The following is an 18664-nucleotide window of genomic DNA, read 5'->3' on the forward strand; positions in this document are numbered from 1 at the left end:
GAATATTCAGCAGGTGAGGAATTTGCAGGTAAAGGAGTATCCACCAGAAAGAGCGTTATCAAATGTAATTTGTTTATTACGTTTTACTGCTGTTGTATGTTATGATGAAAATTCTATATTCAATAATGTTAACAAGTGTACAAAACAGTGCACCCAAAATATATATTTTAGTCATTTGTTAACAAACAAGGGCAAGTAGAAACCATTGGGGTTGAAAACATTTAATACATTCATATTGTGAATCTTGTGGCAATTTGTTGATACTTTGAAGCTCTAACATTTCTGAGTCAAGTAGAGACCTTGAGGGTATTGTAACTTTCTGATACTTAAATTATGGATTTTGTGGCATTTGGTTGATTTTTTCAAACCCTGATACTTCTCCGGAGGTTGCATGTGGGCAGGCTTAGTTATCCTGCAAGATTTTTTTGATTAATCCTATTGCAACTACAATTTTCAGTCTTTATGTAAAGTGAGGTTGCGTTAGAAGCTGTTCTGCAACTCAGGATCTGGGATCTGGGTTCCTATTCACCTGGTATGGATGCATTTATAGTGAGACTGACTTTCAGACTGAAACTTTCTGGCATTCAGAGTATGTATAAGGCTTTAGTCCAGATTACATTCTCTCACGTGGAATGCGACTGTATTCAAAACTAAACCTTATCGGACATTCAGAATATCCATCAGGCTTTTTCCCTATGTGAGTTTACTCATGTAAAGTGAGAAGTCATTTGTAACCACAAGTTTACTTGTATTTTTAGGACTCATAAGGATTATCCCCAGTGTAGATTCTCTCATGTTACATAAGAATGGCTTTCAGATAGAAGCTTTTCGGGCATTCGGAGCAATGAAAAAGTGTTTCCCCACTGTGGAATCTTGATGAAGAATGAGATACCTTTTCTGAATGAATCTTTTTTGGCAGTCCCCAGAATGGAGTCTCTCATGGTCAGAGAGGTATTTCTGTCATTCACTTTTCCCTGTGTCTATTTGCTCAAGTAGAGTGAGATTGTGTTTAAAATTGAAGCTTTTCTGGCATTCGGAGCTCTGATGATCATTTCGGATCGTGTGTGTTTGCTTATGGTGCTTGTAACAATCTCAACTCTCAATCTTGTCTGCTTCTCAGAGCAATGTTAAGGTTTTTCCCCAGTGTGGATTCTCACATGTACAGTAAGAGATTTATGCTAAGACGTTTTTGGCATCAAGAGCACTGATAAGGTTCTCCCCAGTTTGGGTTCTTGTATGTTTAGTGAGACTGCTTTGGTCATTGAAATATTTCTGGCATTCAGACCACTCATATGGTTTTTCCCCAGGGTCAGATCTTGTATGCTGAGTGAGACTGCTTTTGTCACTGAAACATTTATGGCAGTCAGAGCACTGATAAGGTTTTTTCCCCAGTGTGAGGTCCTGTAGGCTGAGTGAGACTTCTTTGGACACGGACACATTTCTGGCATTCAGAGCACTTATGGCTTTTTAGCCAGTGTGGGTTCTTGTATGTTGAGTGAAACTTTTTTTTCCACTGAAGCATTTTTGGCATTCAGAGCATTGATAAGGTTTTTTCCGAGCGTGGGTTCTTGTGTGCTGACCGAGACTGCTTTGGGTACTGAAATATTTTTGGCATTCAGAGCACTGATAAGGTTTTTCCCCAGTGTGGGTTCTTGTATGCTGAATAAGAGTGCCTTTTTCACTAAAACATTTCTGGCATTCAGAGCACTGGTAAGGTTTTTCCCCGGTGTGGATTCTTGTATGTTTAGTGAGTCTGCTTTTGCCACTGAAACATTTCTGGCATTCAGAGCACTGAAAAGGTTTTTCCCCAGTGTGGGTCCTTGTATGCTGAATGAGACCACTTTGGTCACGGAAATATTTCTGGCATTCAGAGCACTGATAAGGTTTTTCCCCAGTGTGGGTTCTTGTATGGAGGGTGAGACTTCTTTTTTCACTGAAACATTTCTGGCATTCAGAGCACTGATAAGGTTTTTCCCCAGTGTGGGATACTGCATGTCGAGAAAGACTCTGTTTAGTACGAAACCTTTGCTGGCATTCAGAGCACTGATAAGGTTTTTCCCCAGTATGGATTCTCAGATGAGCAGTTAGAAGAAAATTACGTTTGAAATTCTTTTGGCATTCAGAACACTGATAAGGTTTTTCCCTAGAGTGGATTATTGCATGTCGGAAAAGACTCTGTTTAATATAAAACCTTCGCTGGCATTCAGAGCACTGATAAGGTTTTTCCCCAGTGTGAATTCTCAAATGCTCAGTGACATAAGATTTACGGCTGAAACTTTTTGGGCATTCAGGGCACTGATAGAGTTTTTCCCTAGTGTGCATTCTCACATGTTCAGTGCGGTGAGACTTTCAGCTAAATATTTTTTGGCACATATCTTTTTTCCCTAGTTTGGGTTACTGTGCGATGAGCGAAGCTGGTGTAAACACTGATTTAGTTCTTGCAGTCCATGTTTTTATAATATTTATTTCTAGAGTTAATGCTCCAAGTTTGGTTTTCTCTTGCTTATATGCCATGGTAAGAGTGAACCAGATTCTAGAGTCTGGGCTTTTTTAAATAATGTTCAGCATTAATCTCTAAATGAAATTGTATGTAATCTTCTTAACACTTGAATTGAGCAAAATATATCTGGAAGCAGTTCTATAGCACCAGCCAAAATGGTTTTCGTGGAGTATATTGGGCTTTAGGTAATGGCCTGTGCGGCTGCAACTTATTTTCTAACTGAAGTTTTTCTCACATTCATTTGTTAGGTTCTTAGCAAAGCAGTGATAAGGTATTAGTCAGATATTTACTGATGAAATATTAAGTACCTTTTTGCACTGACATAATGGTGGTAACTAAGGACGTTGGAACATGCACAGTAGTATTGTGATCATCAGTCGCAGAATCAGTTCCTGTTAACCTTCCTGTGTTTGGTGCCAAGTTTCTAGTTCAGATAATGGGGATCTATTTACATTAGATATAGCACCACGGTGTTCACTTAATTCGTTTTATATTTAACAGTTTTACACATCACTCCTGCACAACAGATAATGTTGAGGCAATTTACATAGAATTACAGCACAGTACAGAATAAAAAGGAAACATATATGTGAGATGGTCTTGAACGAACAAAAGTGGTGAATTTTTAAGGGTTTCGTTAAAGTGAGGAGAGTTGGTCGAGGTGTTATATTCAGAGGCAGAAAGTCTCAAAGTTGCACCACTAGTTAAAACTGGTTGTTGAGCAAGGGTGATTCTGAATCTCTGTGCTTTTGGCTGTTGGACTTGTAAGCTTCAGAGTCTTCTTTCGGAGTCTTTTCTTTGATGATCTGCAGAAGAAACCTTTTGTTATAACTTTCTTTTAACCAGCGTGTGCTTCCTCTCGGTAATTGGATGAGTCTTTAGATGAACATTATTCTGTCATGCTGAGGCAATTTGTCTTTCTGGTAATATTTCAGATGAGGATGCTGAAGTGACTATTCTTTCCACATTATTTCTGATGCTGTGTGCTCCGATACGGTTCTGCTCTGGGTTAATGAAACACAAAGTTGAAAAATTCACTTACAGGAACAGTACTTTTATCAGCGTAAGGTTCCTCACCACACATAGATTTTGGAAACAGTTTCAAACTCAGAACGCTGGATGTCCTTAATTTTTTTCAAAACAATCCTTCTTATGGTATTGATCTTCAGTTGCCGGATGCTAAATCTTGCTTTCTTCGTTCATAATTTCAATCACCTGTAGTATTAAAATAAAATAGTTAATACGTGTAGATTTGCAAAAATATAAGTCACAAGCCAAATCACTGTAGAATTTGGAAAAATTGAGCTAGTTTTCCGACACAGCAAAGAGTAGAATGGTAACCTGAAAAGATTTGTAGAATTTTCACAATTTTAATTAGTTCATAAAGGTTACATATAATCTGTGAAGTTTTAAAGTCATATGCACTGGCACAAAACAGATATATATAATTACTATTAATTCATTTGTAATGTAGATTTCTGGGACGGGAATGTCCCCTCCATGGACAACAGTCGTTTTCCCCTGCCCTGAGTTACCCACTACTTGTCTCGGGTATCCGGGATTTCGATTGATAGCCCCAGCTTCATGCTGATCTACTGTGTGTTCTGAGGCCTATGCCTAGACCTATCCCTCAACTATGGCCCTGATTACGAATCAAGCGCAATGAAATTAAGGCGTACTTTCATGTGTTCATTTCATTCCACCTGATTATCAGTTGTGAGGTTTTTCTGCACCTGGATTTAACATTTTTTTGCAGACTGAAAAATTAGACGGAAAAGCTGCACAAGACTTTGGCTTCATCAGAAGCAGCCAAGACTTATGCTGTGTTTTTTACTAACTGGGGGAACACACTGTGCTTCGCCCTGTTAGAACTGTCCAAGTGTCGAAAACCCTACCTGAGGCTACGCCTGTGGTCCAGCCGGCCACAATGTGGGCTCAATTTCTGATGGGGGGGAAGGTCCAGAGGGGCTGCACTTCCCGACAGGCCAGGTGTGACCGCTATACCTTGGGACTGCTGATCTTCAGGCAACTGCAAAGAAAAGGAGGAGTGGGTGACCTACTGAATGCAGACATGCACCCAGGTCGAAAGAGCTTGACAAAAGACTGCTGGTGGGCCACTGCTCTCTCAAGTGTGCAGGCGTGCCCTTCGAGTGCTGGGCAGCTGGAAAGTTACCCTGAAAGGACTGACTCATCCTGTGAAGGGGATAAACACTTAGGGCTGAGAGCACATGCGCATTGGGTGAATGAACTGCACCTGTACTATATTCATGTCACTCCTAAAAACTACTAGAGAAGAGGGGATCAGAACCGGGAGAAGGAACCTGATAATAGGAGGAGAGGGATAGACATGAGTAAGAGCAGCACCTGCCAACTTAACAGGCCAGAGACATTGACTTGTTTCTGATTAATCTAGTATTGGATGCAACTGAGTGAGTAAAGTACATTTTCTTAGCAAGATAAGCAGTGTGCTGGACATTCATTCTATTGAGGCTGTTGGTTTGTTGTTGAGCTCTGAGTTCGAGCAGCCAACATTACGAAGCTGAGAATTCTGAGACTGCGCGCCCTCACTAACTTGAGAGTCAAGTACAAAAAGGTTTACTTGGACCGGATTGAACAGCCATTCTAGGACAGGTCTCGGGACATCAAAGGAAAATGATCTCAACCCAGTAGCTCCTGCCTACACCATGGTCCCTGAACTGGATTGAACATAAACCCTAGCAAGGCACTTTTATTACAGCCTTTGTCAGGCTAAGGCGCTTGGTCCTTGTATGTTGCTGGACAACAGGATGTTTGGTTTAACCTCAATTGTTTGTCCTGTATGACATGATTTAACATAACCAGTAACTTGTTCAGCTAACTTTGGAGAAATAAACAAATGCAGCATACATAGCAATTTTCTTTTTAAATAGTCAACGTTAAGGTAAGGGACACAGCAGCGTCTTGTCATATTCAATGAATCACATTCAGGCAGCATTCTAATTACCTTTTTCTCTTTTTTCCACACCTCTGTTTATCAATTATCAAGACTCTGGGTCTGATCTTAAGTCCAACGGGCCGCCAGCCTTGTTTAAATTACCTTTTTCTCTTTTTTCCACACCTCTGTTTATCAATTATCAAGACTCTGGGTCTGATCTTAAGTCCAACGGGCCGCCAGCCTTGTTTAAAGATTTCCGCGGGCTCTGTGGCGCTCTGTACCTTCAGCGGAGAAGGCACAAGAAGATTGGTTAGTGGCTGCCATGTTTAAGGCAGCAATTAACCAACTTTTGTGTTTTTCAAAAACAAGCTCCCAAAGCAGGAGATTGTTTTTTATAAACAAATAACTAATCACCCTCACACCCTTGGAGTTTTCTCCTGGATTCATTTTCTTTCAGGGAGTGGGGTTCATTTTTTCTGTTCAGTACTAACGGGTTTTCCCTGGTGGCCCCAAATGAGAGAAAAATACATCAGATTGCCTGATCTAAAGAGGATCAGCAGCCCGATGTATTTACAGTGACAGCACCCAAGTCAGGCTGGACACAAAACAATCCATGTGACTTGCATTAGGTCAGGCCGAACATCAAATTGTTGGACAGGGTACTCCACAACGCTTGTGAAGGAGTACCCAATTCATCAAACTCTAAATCAAGACCTATCTTGTCTGTGTTATGCATGTATCTCTAGGTCTGCTTCATTATGTCCATCATTCTTTGTATGATCTACTTGTTACTGAAGCTTGTGTGTTTATTACAGGTTTAGTCTCTGGGTGTTTGTGTAGGTGTATTTAAACCCTGCGTTTTAATCTACACTTGTTGTTCATTCAGTGTGTTCACGCCCTTGTAATTATAAAAAGTGTGTTACGCACAACCAGGTGTCTCTTTGTCATGACTACTGAGTAATGTTGCATAGTTAACAGCAGCATCATTGCAAAGTATTAAGAGCCTGATTTAGAGTTCGGTGGTTGGGTTATTCAGTAACAAAGGTGATGGATATCCTGGCCGCCGTATTACAAGTGCCATTGAATATATTATACCACAGCCATTTTACTATCGTTCGTCTATCTATTTCTCTTATTTAGTTAGTTTTTTTACTTTTTGCTCTTATCTTATTGCTTTTTCTGTTTCTCTCTATTCCCTTCTTTTTGCCTTTCTTTTATTCCTTAACTTTAAGAGTGCTCAGCCTCGTAAAGCATTTCATTCATTTATTTGTGTTTCATCTTTTCTGTCATCGGGATGACTGCAGAGATATCTTTACTTTTAGAATGCTAAAAATTCGATGTCAGAAATAGAGGCGAGGATTCTGTTCATCTTTCTCCACTCTAATTCATACAGCAGCCTTTAACAAACAACTACGTTCCCCAAAAAATCATTAGGGAATGAGAAAACATTGTAACCAATCATTAAACACTCCATATAATATAGTCCATCATCTCTGATTATCAGTTAAGTGTGCTTCATTGTCTCCTCACTTAAATTCATTGTTAAATGCTTAACTGGTGATTTTGCTGGTGTCTACATAGTGATTTTGAAGTTTTTGCTGTTGCGCGCTCTAACTATGCATCATTTTCATAGGCAGCCGTTGGAGCGCATCTCACCACTCCTCACGCGTATTTCAAACGCTGACAGGGCTGCATGTGTGTGGTGCTGTGCACAGGCCACTAAAGGGTGGTCATAGGGGACCGAGGCGCATCTCAGTGCTCCTCGCGCAGCTTCCAAACTTTGATGGGCAGCATGGGTGTGATCCTGGCCACCGGTCACTAGAGGGTGCTCTTAGGGGACCGAGGCTCATGTCAGCGCTCCTTTCAAACTTTGTCGGGGATGCATGTGTGTGGTGCTGCACATCGGCCTGTCGCAGGGATTCCGTTCTCATACAGAACTGTGCATAGAGACTTGGAACCTCAGTGAATTAGGGTGTACCAAAACTCACCTTAGTACCCAAAATCCCCTACCAGACAGCTACAGTGTGTCTCATTGGTTATTCCAAACTCCCAATGTTTAGACAAACCAGAACATGGACTTAGAACACCTCAGGTAACGTGGAACACATGAACACTCTTTCGTTATACAATCATTTCAATCCAGAACAAGGAGTAAATGAGGACGCTTGCACATTTGAAATGTTTATTTTCTAATGCAGTGTACAAGAAAACATATTATAAGAAACAAAGTAATCAGCATAGTTACTCGTCCATAGAATACAAAAGGTGAAAGCATGTTAAAATGCTAGAGCAAAGAAGGCTAAACAACACCTAATTCTCACCCTCACTTGCTAGTATATTATATAATATCTAAGAAGGTCTCTTTGGGTTTTAGCAGGGCGGCCCCATACCTCAGATCCTAGTGATGAGGGATCACATCATCTTCCACCAGGTCTCTGCATGCAAAGCACCATCAAGTGTGTGTGTATGCTCTGTGCAAAGCAATATATAACGCGCCTAAAGCCCGAATTTGTCCTCAGCTGCATGTATGTTATGTCTAGGAACGTGCGAAGATCAGATCTCACAACAACCACTGTGTCGAGATATCCTTGAAGGTTTCAGCACTCACTGTACAGACACAGCTTACCAAGCAAAGCTGATATCAGAGTAACAACATATTATTCTCGTGTGAATCAAAATACTCTACTAGGCTCAAAAGCTAAAGTAACAGGCATGTGTCGTGTGCAGAAGCAGCAGAAAGGTAAAATGGCGTTTAAACTCCTAATAAGCCCATGCTAACTTAACACAGCATATAGGCAAAGCATATCTATACGACACCCTCCAATGATCCGAGCACGGATAAGATAAGATAAGGGGCTCATTTTTTAAATGCAGGGTTCAATAACAATAGTCAGTTCAAATTTGAGTAAGTTAGAAAAAAAATATTTTCGTTACCCAAAAAAACAAAATCTCACCATCATGACAATTTAGTGTTCGCCTTAATCAAACTCAATAGGTCCGGGGCTTAAAAAGTTTTTCATAGCTGCATAAAAAATAATGAAAAACTTCAATGTCAACAAAGGCATCTATAGAGCTCAGCCTAGCACCGAATATGCAAAATAAGCAGCAACAGCTTCCAAAAAGAAGTCACTGTTATCATCCGAAAATAATTCAGCCATCCAATTTAATAGCGGGAAAGAACATTCATGCTCTTTAATTACCGGAGCCTCTAGCACCATCAGAGGACAACTCGGTGGGTTCTCGGTGAAGCTGTGTGCCAAGAAATCTTGCGCCGCTGTGAATATATTCCAACGACCCAGTATTCCATGCATCGCTGCAACGGCCATAATCCCTCCGTCAGAACAAAGCAATTCATGAGCAACTAAGGGGCTAATGAGTTGATTAAAATCCACTTCTGGAGACACCACATTGCAGAGACACAAATCCAGGGCCATGTCGAAATCGCAACTCAGGCAATGAAAGACAGGCTGGACACATGTAAAATAGGAAAATCGAAATGATAATCCATAACCTGCACTTAAGGTGGCGAGCGGCAGCGTTCCATAGTATTCAAGCATCCTGTTGCGAAACAGTGCCAGCCGCGATAGCTCGTCTTGGAACACAGGATGTGCATCCATTTTGCATGAAACAAAACAGCGTAAGTACGCCTGCAGCCAGCGCCAGTAAAACGGGAAAACCACCAAATAAGCTGGAAAAAATAGAATGGAAGAATGCAGGAATGACCCCAAATATCTTCTGAAATAAAGTCACAAGCCCACTGCTAACTACTTTAAAAAAGTGCGCCAGCCCCATTGTGGAGGATGCGTTAAAGGTTGTATGAATCAGCTCACCGAAATGCAATGGTAGGTCAGTATTTAATAAAGCATGAACCTCTGTGCGGGTGTTAGCTACGTGAAGGACAAATGTTTCACGAGCAAATGTCAGGGCAACTTCTTTTTTGGACAATAGAGCTCTTATGCGACTCATCTTATTGAACTCTGCTTTCAAGGTCGGAATCCTCGGCCAGATGGAAACATCCAAGTTCCCATGCGTGGGTGGATACAACACCTTTTTACAGCAAACCACACGTTCACTGACTGTAACGACATAAGCAATGCCTTTTATTAACCCACAGCAATCCTCATTATTTAAAAGTAAATAACTGCCGTTAGCCAGTAATGTGAATGTGGGGACGATAGCGGGCACGGGGGTACCTTTCAAAACACAGCCTAAATTAGGCTCTTCTTGATTACAAGAGCAGTGTAATTAAATATGTCTACACATTAATGAGTGATCCGGTGTTTCGGTGCACTCTTCACCTTTCAGATAAACTTCCTTGCCGTCCTTAAGGCATCTGTATGTAAAAGGAAGCGACCAGGCTTCATGTAGATAGGAGCTACCAAGAGGCTCGTATCTACCAATGGCAAAATACTTCATACAATTTTTAAATTCGAAAAGAGCAAACGGTAAAGTTATTAATCCGTGGATAAGCCACGTTGCAGTAGTCGCCTCTGCCAAAGAAAATGGTAATGACTCCAATCGTTCAATATGTAACATGGAAAAAGATGCATCTCTCATTGAAAGCAAACGTTGCTTATCAGTCAAATTAAACGGGGCAAATAGAGAAGAGGTATTCATGTAATTCCACTGCACTTTTCCGGCCTTAAGCGTCTGCAGGGTCCATGCAAACTGCATAACACGACGCAATTGACTTTGACCATGGTATATTACAGACACTTCATCTTGCAAAATATCAACAACAGATGACACGATATTATCCAATGTGTAAATGCGGGAAGAAAGCGTGCTAATGCTATTATCCACAACTGCAAGCACTTTTTCTAAATTAGCCTGATCTATAACCCTAAGGCGGGTAGCCACCTCAATCTGTGATGTTTTCCAGATTTCATTAAAAACTGCATATATACATCTTTTAGATCTACACCTAGCCGGGCCTTTTATGAAATCATTCAGATCAACATCGTCAGTCAGCTTAGATAAATGCAGTTTAACTGACGCCAGGGTAGAATGATTGAGCCAATTCTGACATAATTTGCCTACTGAATAGGTGGTTACAGAATGGTCACTCTCAAAACGGGTATCAACCCTGACCTGTGTATAGCCATCAGCTAACCCCAGACAACAATGTTGGCACGAGTCAGCACTTCTGTGCCACAGCAACCAACCCTTGGGATCCAAACTGGATATGTTAAAGGACGAATTTAGCAATAGAGTTTGCAACTCTTTGATCGAAAACTTTGTAGTACTACCCCAACCTGAATATTCTTCCAAATCAGGGAAAGGAGTATTTAATTTTTTAGAAATAGCTAATCCAAAGCATGTTGTCTGTGAAATGGTAGAATTCAAAAACAACATATGATTCGGGATGAGACATGCACGGTGCAAAGCCTCAGTGCCTTGTACTTGCCAATTTTTAGAACCCCAAACTGATTTAAGGTCAACTGTTTCCTTCCACAACTCGTAGCCTCCAACAGCTAGCTGGTCTAGACAGGACTTCAAGTACAATAACTTAGTATCGGTAAGTCTAACCTTGGACATGGACTTTTCTGTCACTTTAAAATAAAATGATGTGGGAGTGGACTGATTAAAGTCAGTAAAATAAGTGTACTTTTTCGAAAAGGTACTCGAACTGCCTTGCATAGGAGCTGGACAATGCTCCCATTGTGTATAATTTACAGTGCTCCTCCTGGAATTAGTTTTATGTAGGTAGTGGTTACCAAAATGTTGGAAACAAAATAAATCACCATAATAAGCAGATTCTAAATACAAATCTTCAGCATCAAAAGCAGCATAATATTTCAAATCAGAAAACAACGCTTCTACGGCCTGAACATCCCAATCATCAGAACTTATGATTTGTTTAACTACATCCCCCATGTTAACTACATTATGGACATTTATAACCTCAGTGGGGCCATGGATTTGAAATTTAACAGCATCCCTTACATTTCCATCCAGGACAGGCCAAGCAGTGATGTTAACAAAAGCCAAGTCTCTCTTCAATCTGTGTGCAGTATGCGAGGAGGAATAGGGTGGCAATGTTCCATTGAGATGTCGAATGCATGTTCTCTCTTCAACATAGTGTCCATTGACGATTCGGAAAAAATAAAACACAAAACCATTTGACATAAAAAGGTAAATCGAAAAAAGCACCAGCCAAATATATGTCCGAGGGGGAATCAAAAAATGTTTTTTAAATAATCTTGCATAGACTGTAATCCGCGAGTGCTTTGCTGATGTGTGTGTGAAATAGTGTCAAAAGAAAATCTGGATTCTGTGGCCAAACGAGTTTGTAAATCAGGCATCGATAAGTCAGTTGGGTAAGTGTAGTCAGTTTCATCAAGTTGAGTACCAGGCAATGTACTCAATAAAGGAATAGAAATTGCAGGCATCTCGAGGGCCACCTCAGGCTCAGGATTCGAAGCCAATACAGAATTTCTCACAATCGAAGGACATGAGACTGCTGGTGTCATACTAAGAAGAATCGGCCACTCTGTGTATCTTGACAATGGAGATATATCTGTTTTCTTTACGACCTGGAAGTGGTGGTAAAATGACTGTTCTTGTACCCTTCACACCAAGCACTGTAACTGGAGCTCGATAAGAGGGACCGAATTCTTTCTTGTTTTCGATTTTCTCCCGGACCAATTCTCCAACTTATGGTAGCCACCCAACTACCGGGATCTGCAACGCATCATCCGTAGTGGAGGGCAAATGTTCCTTTGCAAGAGTGTCTCTTGTCTCTTGTAGATTCTGTAAAACATTGCAATGTTCATCTACGTCAAAGGAGGCAGCAACAGCCACCGAGTCTAGACCGTCAAGGTCCGGTACATACATCTTGATAGCAAAGAGCATTTCGTATGGGGTCCGCCCACCCAGAGACCTTCTAGGGAGATTATTAAGAGCACCCTGCACGCCAATTCCTGCCAGTGCCTATAACTCAAGCTGTCAATGATTGCTTTAAGTCACGGTTCATTCGTTCCACTACACTATTACCCTCAGGTCTGTATGGAGACGAAAACTTGACTTGGACCCCCAACAAAGCCATGGCATCCTTATACGCCTTAGAGGCAAAAGCAGGACCCTGATCCGAATGGAAGGTACAACAGGCAAAAATCCCTACAAAGACATGCAAATCCCTTATGACAGTCCGTGAATCATCGCTGCGGTGTGGCCAGACTCATACAAAGCGTGTGCATGAATCAACTGCTGCTAAGCTGTACTTATATGCAGTATCAGAAGAAAAAGGACCACAGTGATCTAAATAAACACAAGCAAGTGGTTTATTAGAAATGAACAACTGTGTTTGGGCGGACGCGCAGCAGTTGAAGGCTTAAACTGCGGGCACATGTCCCATTGAAGGACATAATCACGCATCTGTTTGTACAGTCCCAGCCACCAGAAAACGCTGTCGTAATTGAGCCACCGCTGTGATCAATGTATTTCTGCGATCCGAGTTGGGAATTAATCTCTCCCCAACATCAGGTATTTTTACATAAGGAACCTTATCGGGACTTAAGTGGTATGAATACTTTGAAGGGAACCCCTTAGGATATTTACTTCCCTTCTCAGTGGCAGCAACAGCTGCCAAGATATCATCATCAATCTTACTTTTGGACCGTGTAACTGCTGCCACTAAATATGTCGATACTGCTGATTTTGCTGCCTCATCGGCAAGCGAGTTGCCAACAGCATGGACTCCCACTCGCTGATGACCAAGAGTATGAATTACAAACACAAGTGGCAACTGCTCTTGAAGCTCTGCCATTCGGACCCAGATAATTTTATGTTTTATTGTGCTACCTTTGGAATCACGAAAATCATTGTGTATCCAAAAGAACAAGTTTTCCTTGTAAGACTGAACACAGTAGTAAGAATCACTTACAATAAGAGTCGTCACACTAGGATCAGCGTACTCCAATGCAAGCATCAGAGCACGAAGCTCTGCCAATTGTGCAGTGCAGTCCCCTAGAGTCTGCTTGTGCACGACTCTGGACTTGAACTCATCGTTCACCATGGCACCTACCACAATGGCGCAAGCGGAAACGTATGCATGTTTAGACTCATGCGCAACCTGCGCTGAACCATAAGTGTATATGATGCAATGGAAATCCTCCAAAGGCCGCATAGCCAAAGGTGCAGGATGAACGAATTCATATTGCAAAAACTCCTGCGACTGTAAGGAGGCATCAAAAATAAAGGTGAGATCCTGAGATGTCAATGATGCTGCCCATTATATCTACGAGGGTGCAAAGCTTTAGAATTAGGTACACTGGCTTTCGTAACTGCTTCTAATGCAGGAAACGGGATAACAACCAACATGCGTTTTCCCTGTGACAGAGCACGTTCCTTAAGAATCGCCATCTGCACTGCCGTCAAAACTTTCTCCACAGAGGAAAATCGCATTTCAGCCGAAGTGTACAGATGTGACTTGTAGGCAATAGGTACTGTATCTCCTTCGTTAAAAGTAAGGTAAGTGAAGCCCACCGCCCAAGGGATGATTCTTATCACCAGGTTGGTGTGGTTATCACGAGTCAGTAATTATTTAGATTCAAGCAGATCAGCCTGCAAAGATTGCAGAATAGCTGAGTGTTCTGGCAGCCAGCATGATTTGGTAAAAGTAAGTTGTATCAAAGCATACAAAGGCTTGATACGCTAGGCATATTCAGGAATGTATGTCCTACCGAAATTCAAAAATCCCAGCAAAGACTGCAATTTTTTCAGAGTTGTAGGAGCGTGCAGTTGTGCGAATTTCTCCAAGAAGTGAGGAGCCAATCCTCGACCTTCATTGTTGAGCTCATAGCCCAGGAACAACACTGTGTACTCTGCAATGTGCAACTTTGCAAAGTTGAATTTGTAACCGAAGTCTTTTGCTGTTCTTCAGTTCTCGGCACCGGGGACTCCTGCTCAGAGGATCCGCTGGGCCTGGGTTTAGCAGTGGGCGACGAAGTCTTCGGCGTCGACGCTTTCGAGCCACTGTGATAGAGAGGGAAATGAGCTGTGTAAGCCTAGTGTGCGTATGTACATCGTGTTAAAAAACGTACCAACCAGCGAACCTTATCTTCTAGGGCTTAAAAGCATCCATAATCATTTTCAATGAACCGGTTTCAGCTCAACCTCATACGCTTTAGGTTTTACGGTTCGCTGTTAGACTTAGGTCAAGCTGCGATTAACTTCTGTACTGTAATTCATGAATTGTTATCTTGTGTTTTGATTAACTTGTACATATAATATTTGTCAATCTGTACCTTGGAAAACGTTTTATCATTTTATGTATGACTTTTATGGTTTTCTTTTATAAAACCGAATAAAGTTTGTTCATAATAATCACTAGGGGATTCATTTACAGGGTAGCACGGTATCCCTCACAATAACTCCAGGAGTCACAGTCCACACAATGTACATGCGTTGTTCCCCCTACTTCCAACTTTACATGTATCCCCAATCACCTGCCCAAACCTCTCCCTCCTGATGCCAATGTGGTACTCCGTCAACCCGCAGACCATATTTTTGGCCCCTTTGAAAGTGCCCATACAATAAAAATGTTGCAGTTGTAAATACATATCAACTACCATTTGTTGTGTTTGAAAAGTTTTATTGAATAATAAAACCTAATAAACATAAGCTGATTATTAAAGCAAAAAAAAACATCAGTTGCCATAAACATAAGAGACAAAAGTTGTACATAAAAATCAACATACTGTAACACAGCAAAGTTATGTAGAGCACAATTCTTAATTTCGGGCAATCTTTATAGTTCAACAATAGAAACATTCATAAAGAACAGGAAAGGAAAGAACGAAGGTGGGATACAGTGGTTTCATTAATGTAATGCTTCCTACATATAGAAAAACAAATACTATTATTTTTCTTAAGCAATAAAGTCCTCACATTAAAATACTAAGAGAAATATATTGAACAATGAACATTTCATGTGTAATTAGAATTCAATTTGAATATTTTAACCTCCTCAGCATTATTTGACTCATGATTACAACCTGAATGCTTTCTGGAAAGGAACCGCCTCATGGGGTTCAAAATCACATATTTTCCAACAACAGGATTCAAATGATAAACTTGAATTTCAATTCAATTTATTTATTTAGGCCTTTTTGGAGATCAACAATTTTAAATATGTACAAAATCCACACGCTTTTGCAAAATTGTCACCAAACTTTAATTAAATCCACTTTCTGATTAAACACTTCCCATTCCAGCAGGCCACTTGTTGTTATCTTCCTAATTAGTGATAATGTTTCGGATGATTTTGAGGGAGGAGATTATCCCAGTCTGACTACAACTGTTTAATGGGATCTTAGAAGGTACAGCTTGCCTGCCTGTCTGACTCGGGGGGGCAGAGCTGCAGCGACCCTTATGATATTTGCCATCTTAGTGTCACTGTAGTGACAGGGGCCACAGAAACGTTCCGCCAGGGTTGTAGGATAGAGCAGGAAAGTCCATGCCTGACCCTAGGATGCCGCCACTCAGGATATCCCCACAATGACAATGCCAGTATAATCAAGATGTAACAACTAACAGACAACTCTGGAAATGGGCGAGAGATATTAAGAAGGAGCTCCTAGCCCACACCATTAAGCTATCTGCCCTGTGCGCTCAAAGAGGCGGGGATCGATGCTTAACACTTAGCTAACATCTAAGAGGAGTCCTGAGTCATGGGGGACCCCGAAAATAGAGCGATAACAACAGAGGGCACGTTACACCTTGGGAGAAAGCGCCTTTGATACACGAAGAACGAAGGGCGGCCGGTGGCTCACCGGATGGCGCTCACCTTACCCGAAAGAGCCACTAATAACAAGGTCTCGCAATTCTTTGTTTTTACCGTCACTAAGTAGATAATGCGCCTGTTTGGACCCTGGGACAGAGTAAACAGAGCAAAGAGGCAGTGATGGAGCAGGGGTGAGCAAGGGATGGAAGCGACCCCCACCTAATCAACGCACAATGACAATCTCTGACTATACCTCTTACCTCCATCCTGACAGTGGAGTCCAAGTACTATGTCCGACGCCCGGTGGAGCTGCTCTGTTCAGCTATTGAGATCAGCCTTGGTTCACCCCCCGACTGTCACCTACCCAGCCGGACTTTGCGCACAGTTTTTCTCCCCCTTTCCCTGTCTCGCCCATCCCCCCATCGTATTTCTATAACTCTGCTTTTTTCTTGTCTCCTATCGATTGATCTGTTCCCATTTTGCACTCTCTCGTTCTTTGTCTACTTCCCTTGCTCCTATCCCCTCTCACCTGAATCTTTCCCCTTGCCCGCTACATCGCCTAGCCCCCTGTCCTTTTGTGCCCTTTGACTAAGCACTCCTTCTCCCCTTGTTGGGGAAAGATCCAATTTATATACTCTGGAGTCTCAGTGAACCCGCTGAGAGAGTCCACAGCGCCAAGGGAGCCACTCACGGTTGAGGTATGGTATGGCACCCCTTGCCAAAGCCCTCTCTCTTCCCTTTATGATCCAGTATGTAGGCCGTGGATTCTCAGAGACCCCTCTGAGAGAGTCCACTGAGTTTAGGGAGCCTCTCGCAACGGAAATGGGGAAATGCTACCACTTCCCCTGGGATCACAGCTTCCTGGACTTTGGACGCAGCTTTGACTCGTCTACCGGTTTGTGTCCCCGTCATCCTCCCTCTCCTCTTTTCCATGCTGCGTCTCTCACCCTCCCCTCCTCTTTCCCTCCTCCATTCTCTGCCTACTTCCCCTGCTCTTACCCCCCTCCCCTGAATCTCTCCCCTTGCCTGCTTTTTCCCTAACGTATATGTCCTTTTTGTTTGTCTCAACCTTACTTGTAACTATGTTGCCAGGCTCTAATAACTGTGTAACCTTTGTAACGATGTAATCCGGAAATTATGGTCAAATACTCAAGTAAAGCGCTCTGATACCTCCGGGTCTAGCCAGCGCTATATAAAATCTTTTAAATAAATAAACCCAACTCAATGTCAGTCATACCGCCCAATTTCTTTGCTAAATGTTGACTATAAAGTCTTTTCTGGAATTCTGAATGCCCGGCTTAGCAAAGTTGTTGGGCCAATATTTCACACGGATCAAAAGAGTTTCTTGCCAGGCCGGCAGATGTCTGATTTAATACATACCTTAATTGGGTCGATTGACTTGTCTTCGTCGCAGGGTCTCCCTCTATCAATAATTACTGTTGATGCAGCCAAGGCCTTTGACTGGGTAAACTGGCCCCTTCTGGATAGGGTTCTTAAGGTCTTTGGTTTTGCCAAGTTTTAGGGAAGTGTTGAAAGAAATATTTAAATCCCCTCGGGTCCAGATTCTGGTTAATGGCAATCTCTCCCCGGTAGTTAAGATAGGGCGTTGAACTAGGTAGGGCTGCCCGCTTTCCCCCATCTTATTTAATTTATATATAGAGTAGCTAGCTCAGAGTATAATGTTGAATCAGAAGATTGTCCCTTTTTAAATGAATGGGCTTGTACGAAAGTTAGCACTGTATGCTGACGACCTGATTCTTCTATCATCCAATGTCAGCACTACACTTTCAGAGCTTGAAGCTGAAACCCAAACTTTTGGAAGCCTGTCAGATTATTAGATAAACAATGAGAAAACCGAGGTTATGGCCTGGAACATAACCGATCAGGAGGGGAATTTTTGCTAAAGAACTTAGATACTTAGGAGTTATAATATCTCAGGACCCTGCCCTAATCACCAAGATTACTCTAGATAGTTTCAAAGAGGTCAATGTCCTACTAAAACGATGGCAGAGCATCCCACTTTCATTGTATGGGCGAGTTAATCTCATCAAGATGTGTGTTCTCCCAAAATACGCTTACCTTTTTAACAACATTCCTTTAGAATTCGTAAAATCTGATATTCTTAAAATCCAGGGCAAGATATCTGCCTTTATCTGGGCTAGTAAAGCGATACGGTTATCCTGGAAGAAATGAAGGCGCACACTCCAGCGAGGAGGTTCGCCTTACCAGACTTCCAGCTGTACTGTTGGGCTTATCAACTAAAGAACTGTAGAATGCTATTGCTCTCTCCGGAGAGTTCGCTGATAGGCTACATGTTTAAAGCCATGTTAGTAGGGGAAGAGGAGCTAGGTTTCATGTACAAGTTCGACTCTCCTAAATTCTTTAAAAATATTTGTTTAACGACTCTGCATTCGGCGGCTAGGTTGTGGTCGGACTGCTGAAATTATTTAGGACTATCCTATTATAGTGATTGGGCGCCAGTTTGGGATTCTCCTGGTACAGCGGAGTGTCTTTTGGACTCTCT

General features: G+C 41.9%; 1 protein-coding gene across 2 annotated transcripts in view; it reads right to left on the minus strand.

Moving 5' to 3' along the window:
* Positions 1–205: 205 nt before the first annotated feature.
* LOC144806579 (uncharacterized) overlaps positions 206–18664 on the minus strand; it is a 229783-nt gene continuing 211324 nt past the window's right edge. For both annotated transcript variants that reach the window (XM_078672914.1, XM_078672913.1), the window contains one exon: positions 206–3715. In XM_078672914.1, the coding sequence (XP_078529040.1) occupies positions 1468–2322 (855 nt within the window). In that variant the 5' untranslated portion in view covers positions 2323–3715 and the 3' untranslated portion in view covers positions 206–1467. The remainder of the gene's footprint in view (positions 3716–18664) is intronic.

The sequence above is a fragment of the Lissotriton helveticus genome (assembly GCF_964261635.1).
Source record: "Lissotriton helveticus chromosome 1_1 unlocalized genomic scaffold, aLisHel1.1 SUPER_1_unloc_9, whole genome shotgun sequence".
In the NCBI taxonomy this organism is placed as follows: domain Eukaryota; kingdom Metazoa; phylum Chordata; class Amphibia; order Caudata; family Salamandridae; genus Lissotriton; species Lissotriton helveticus.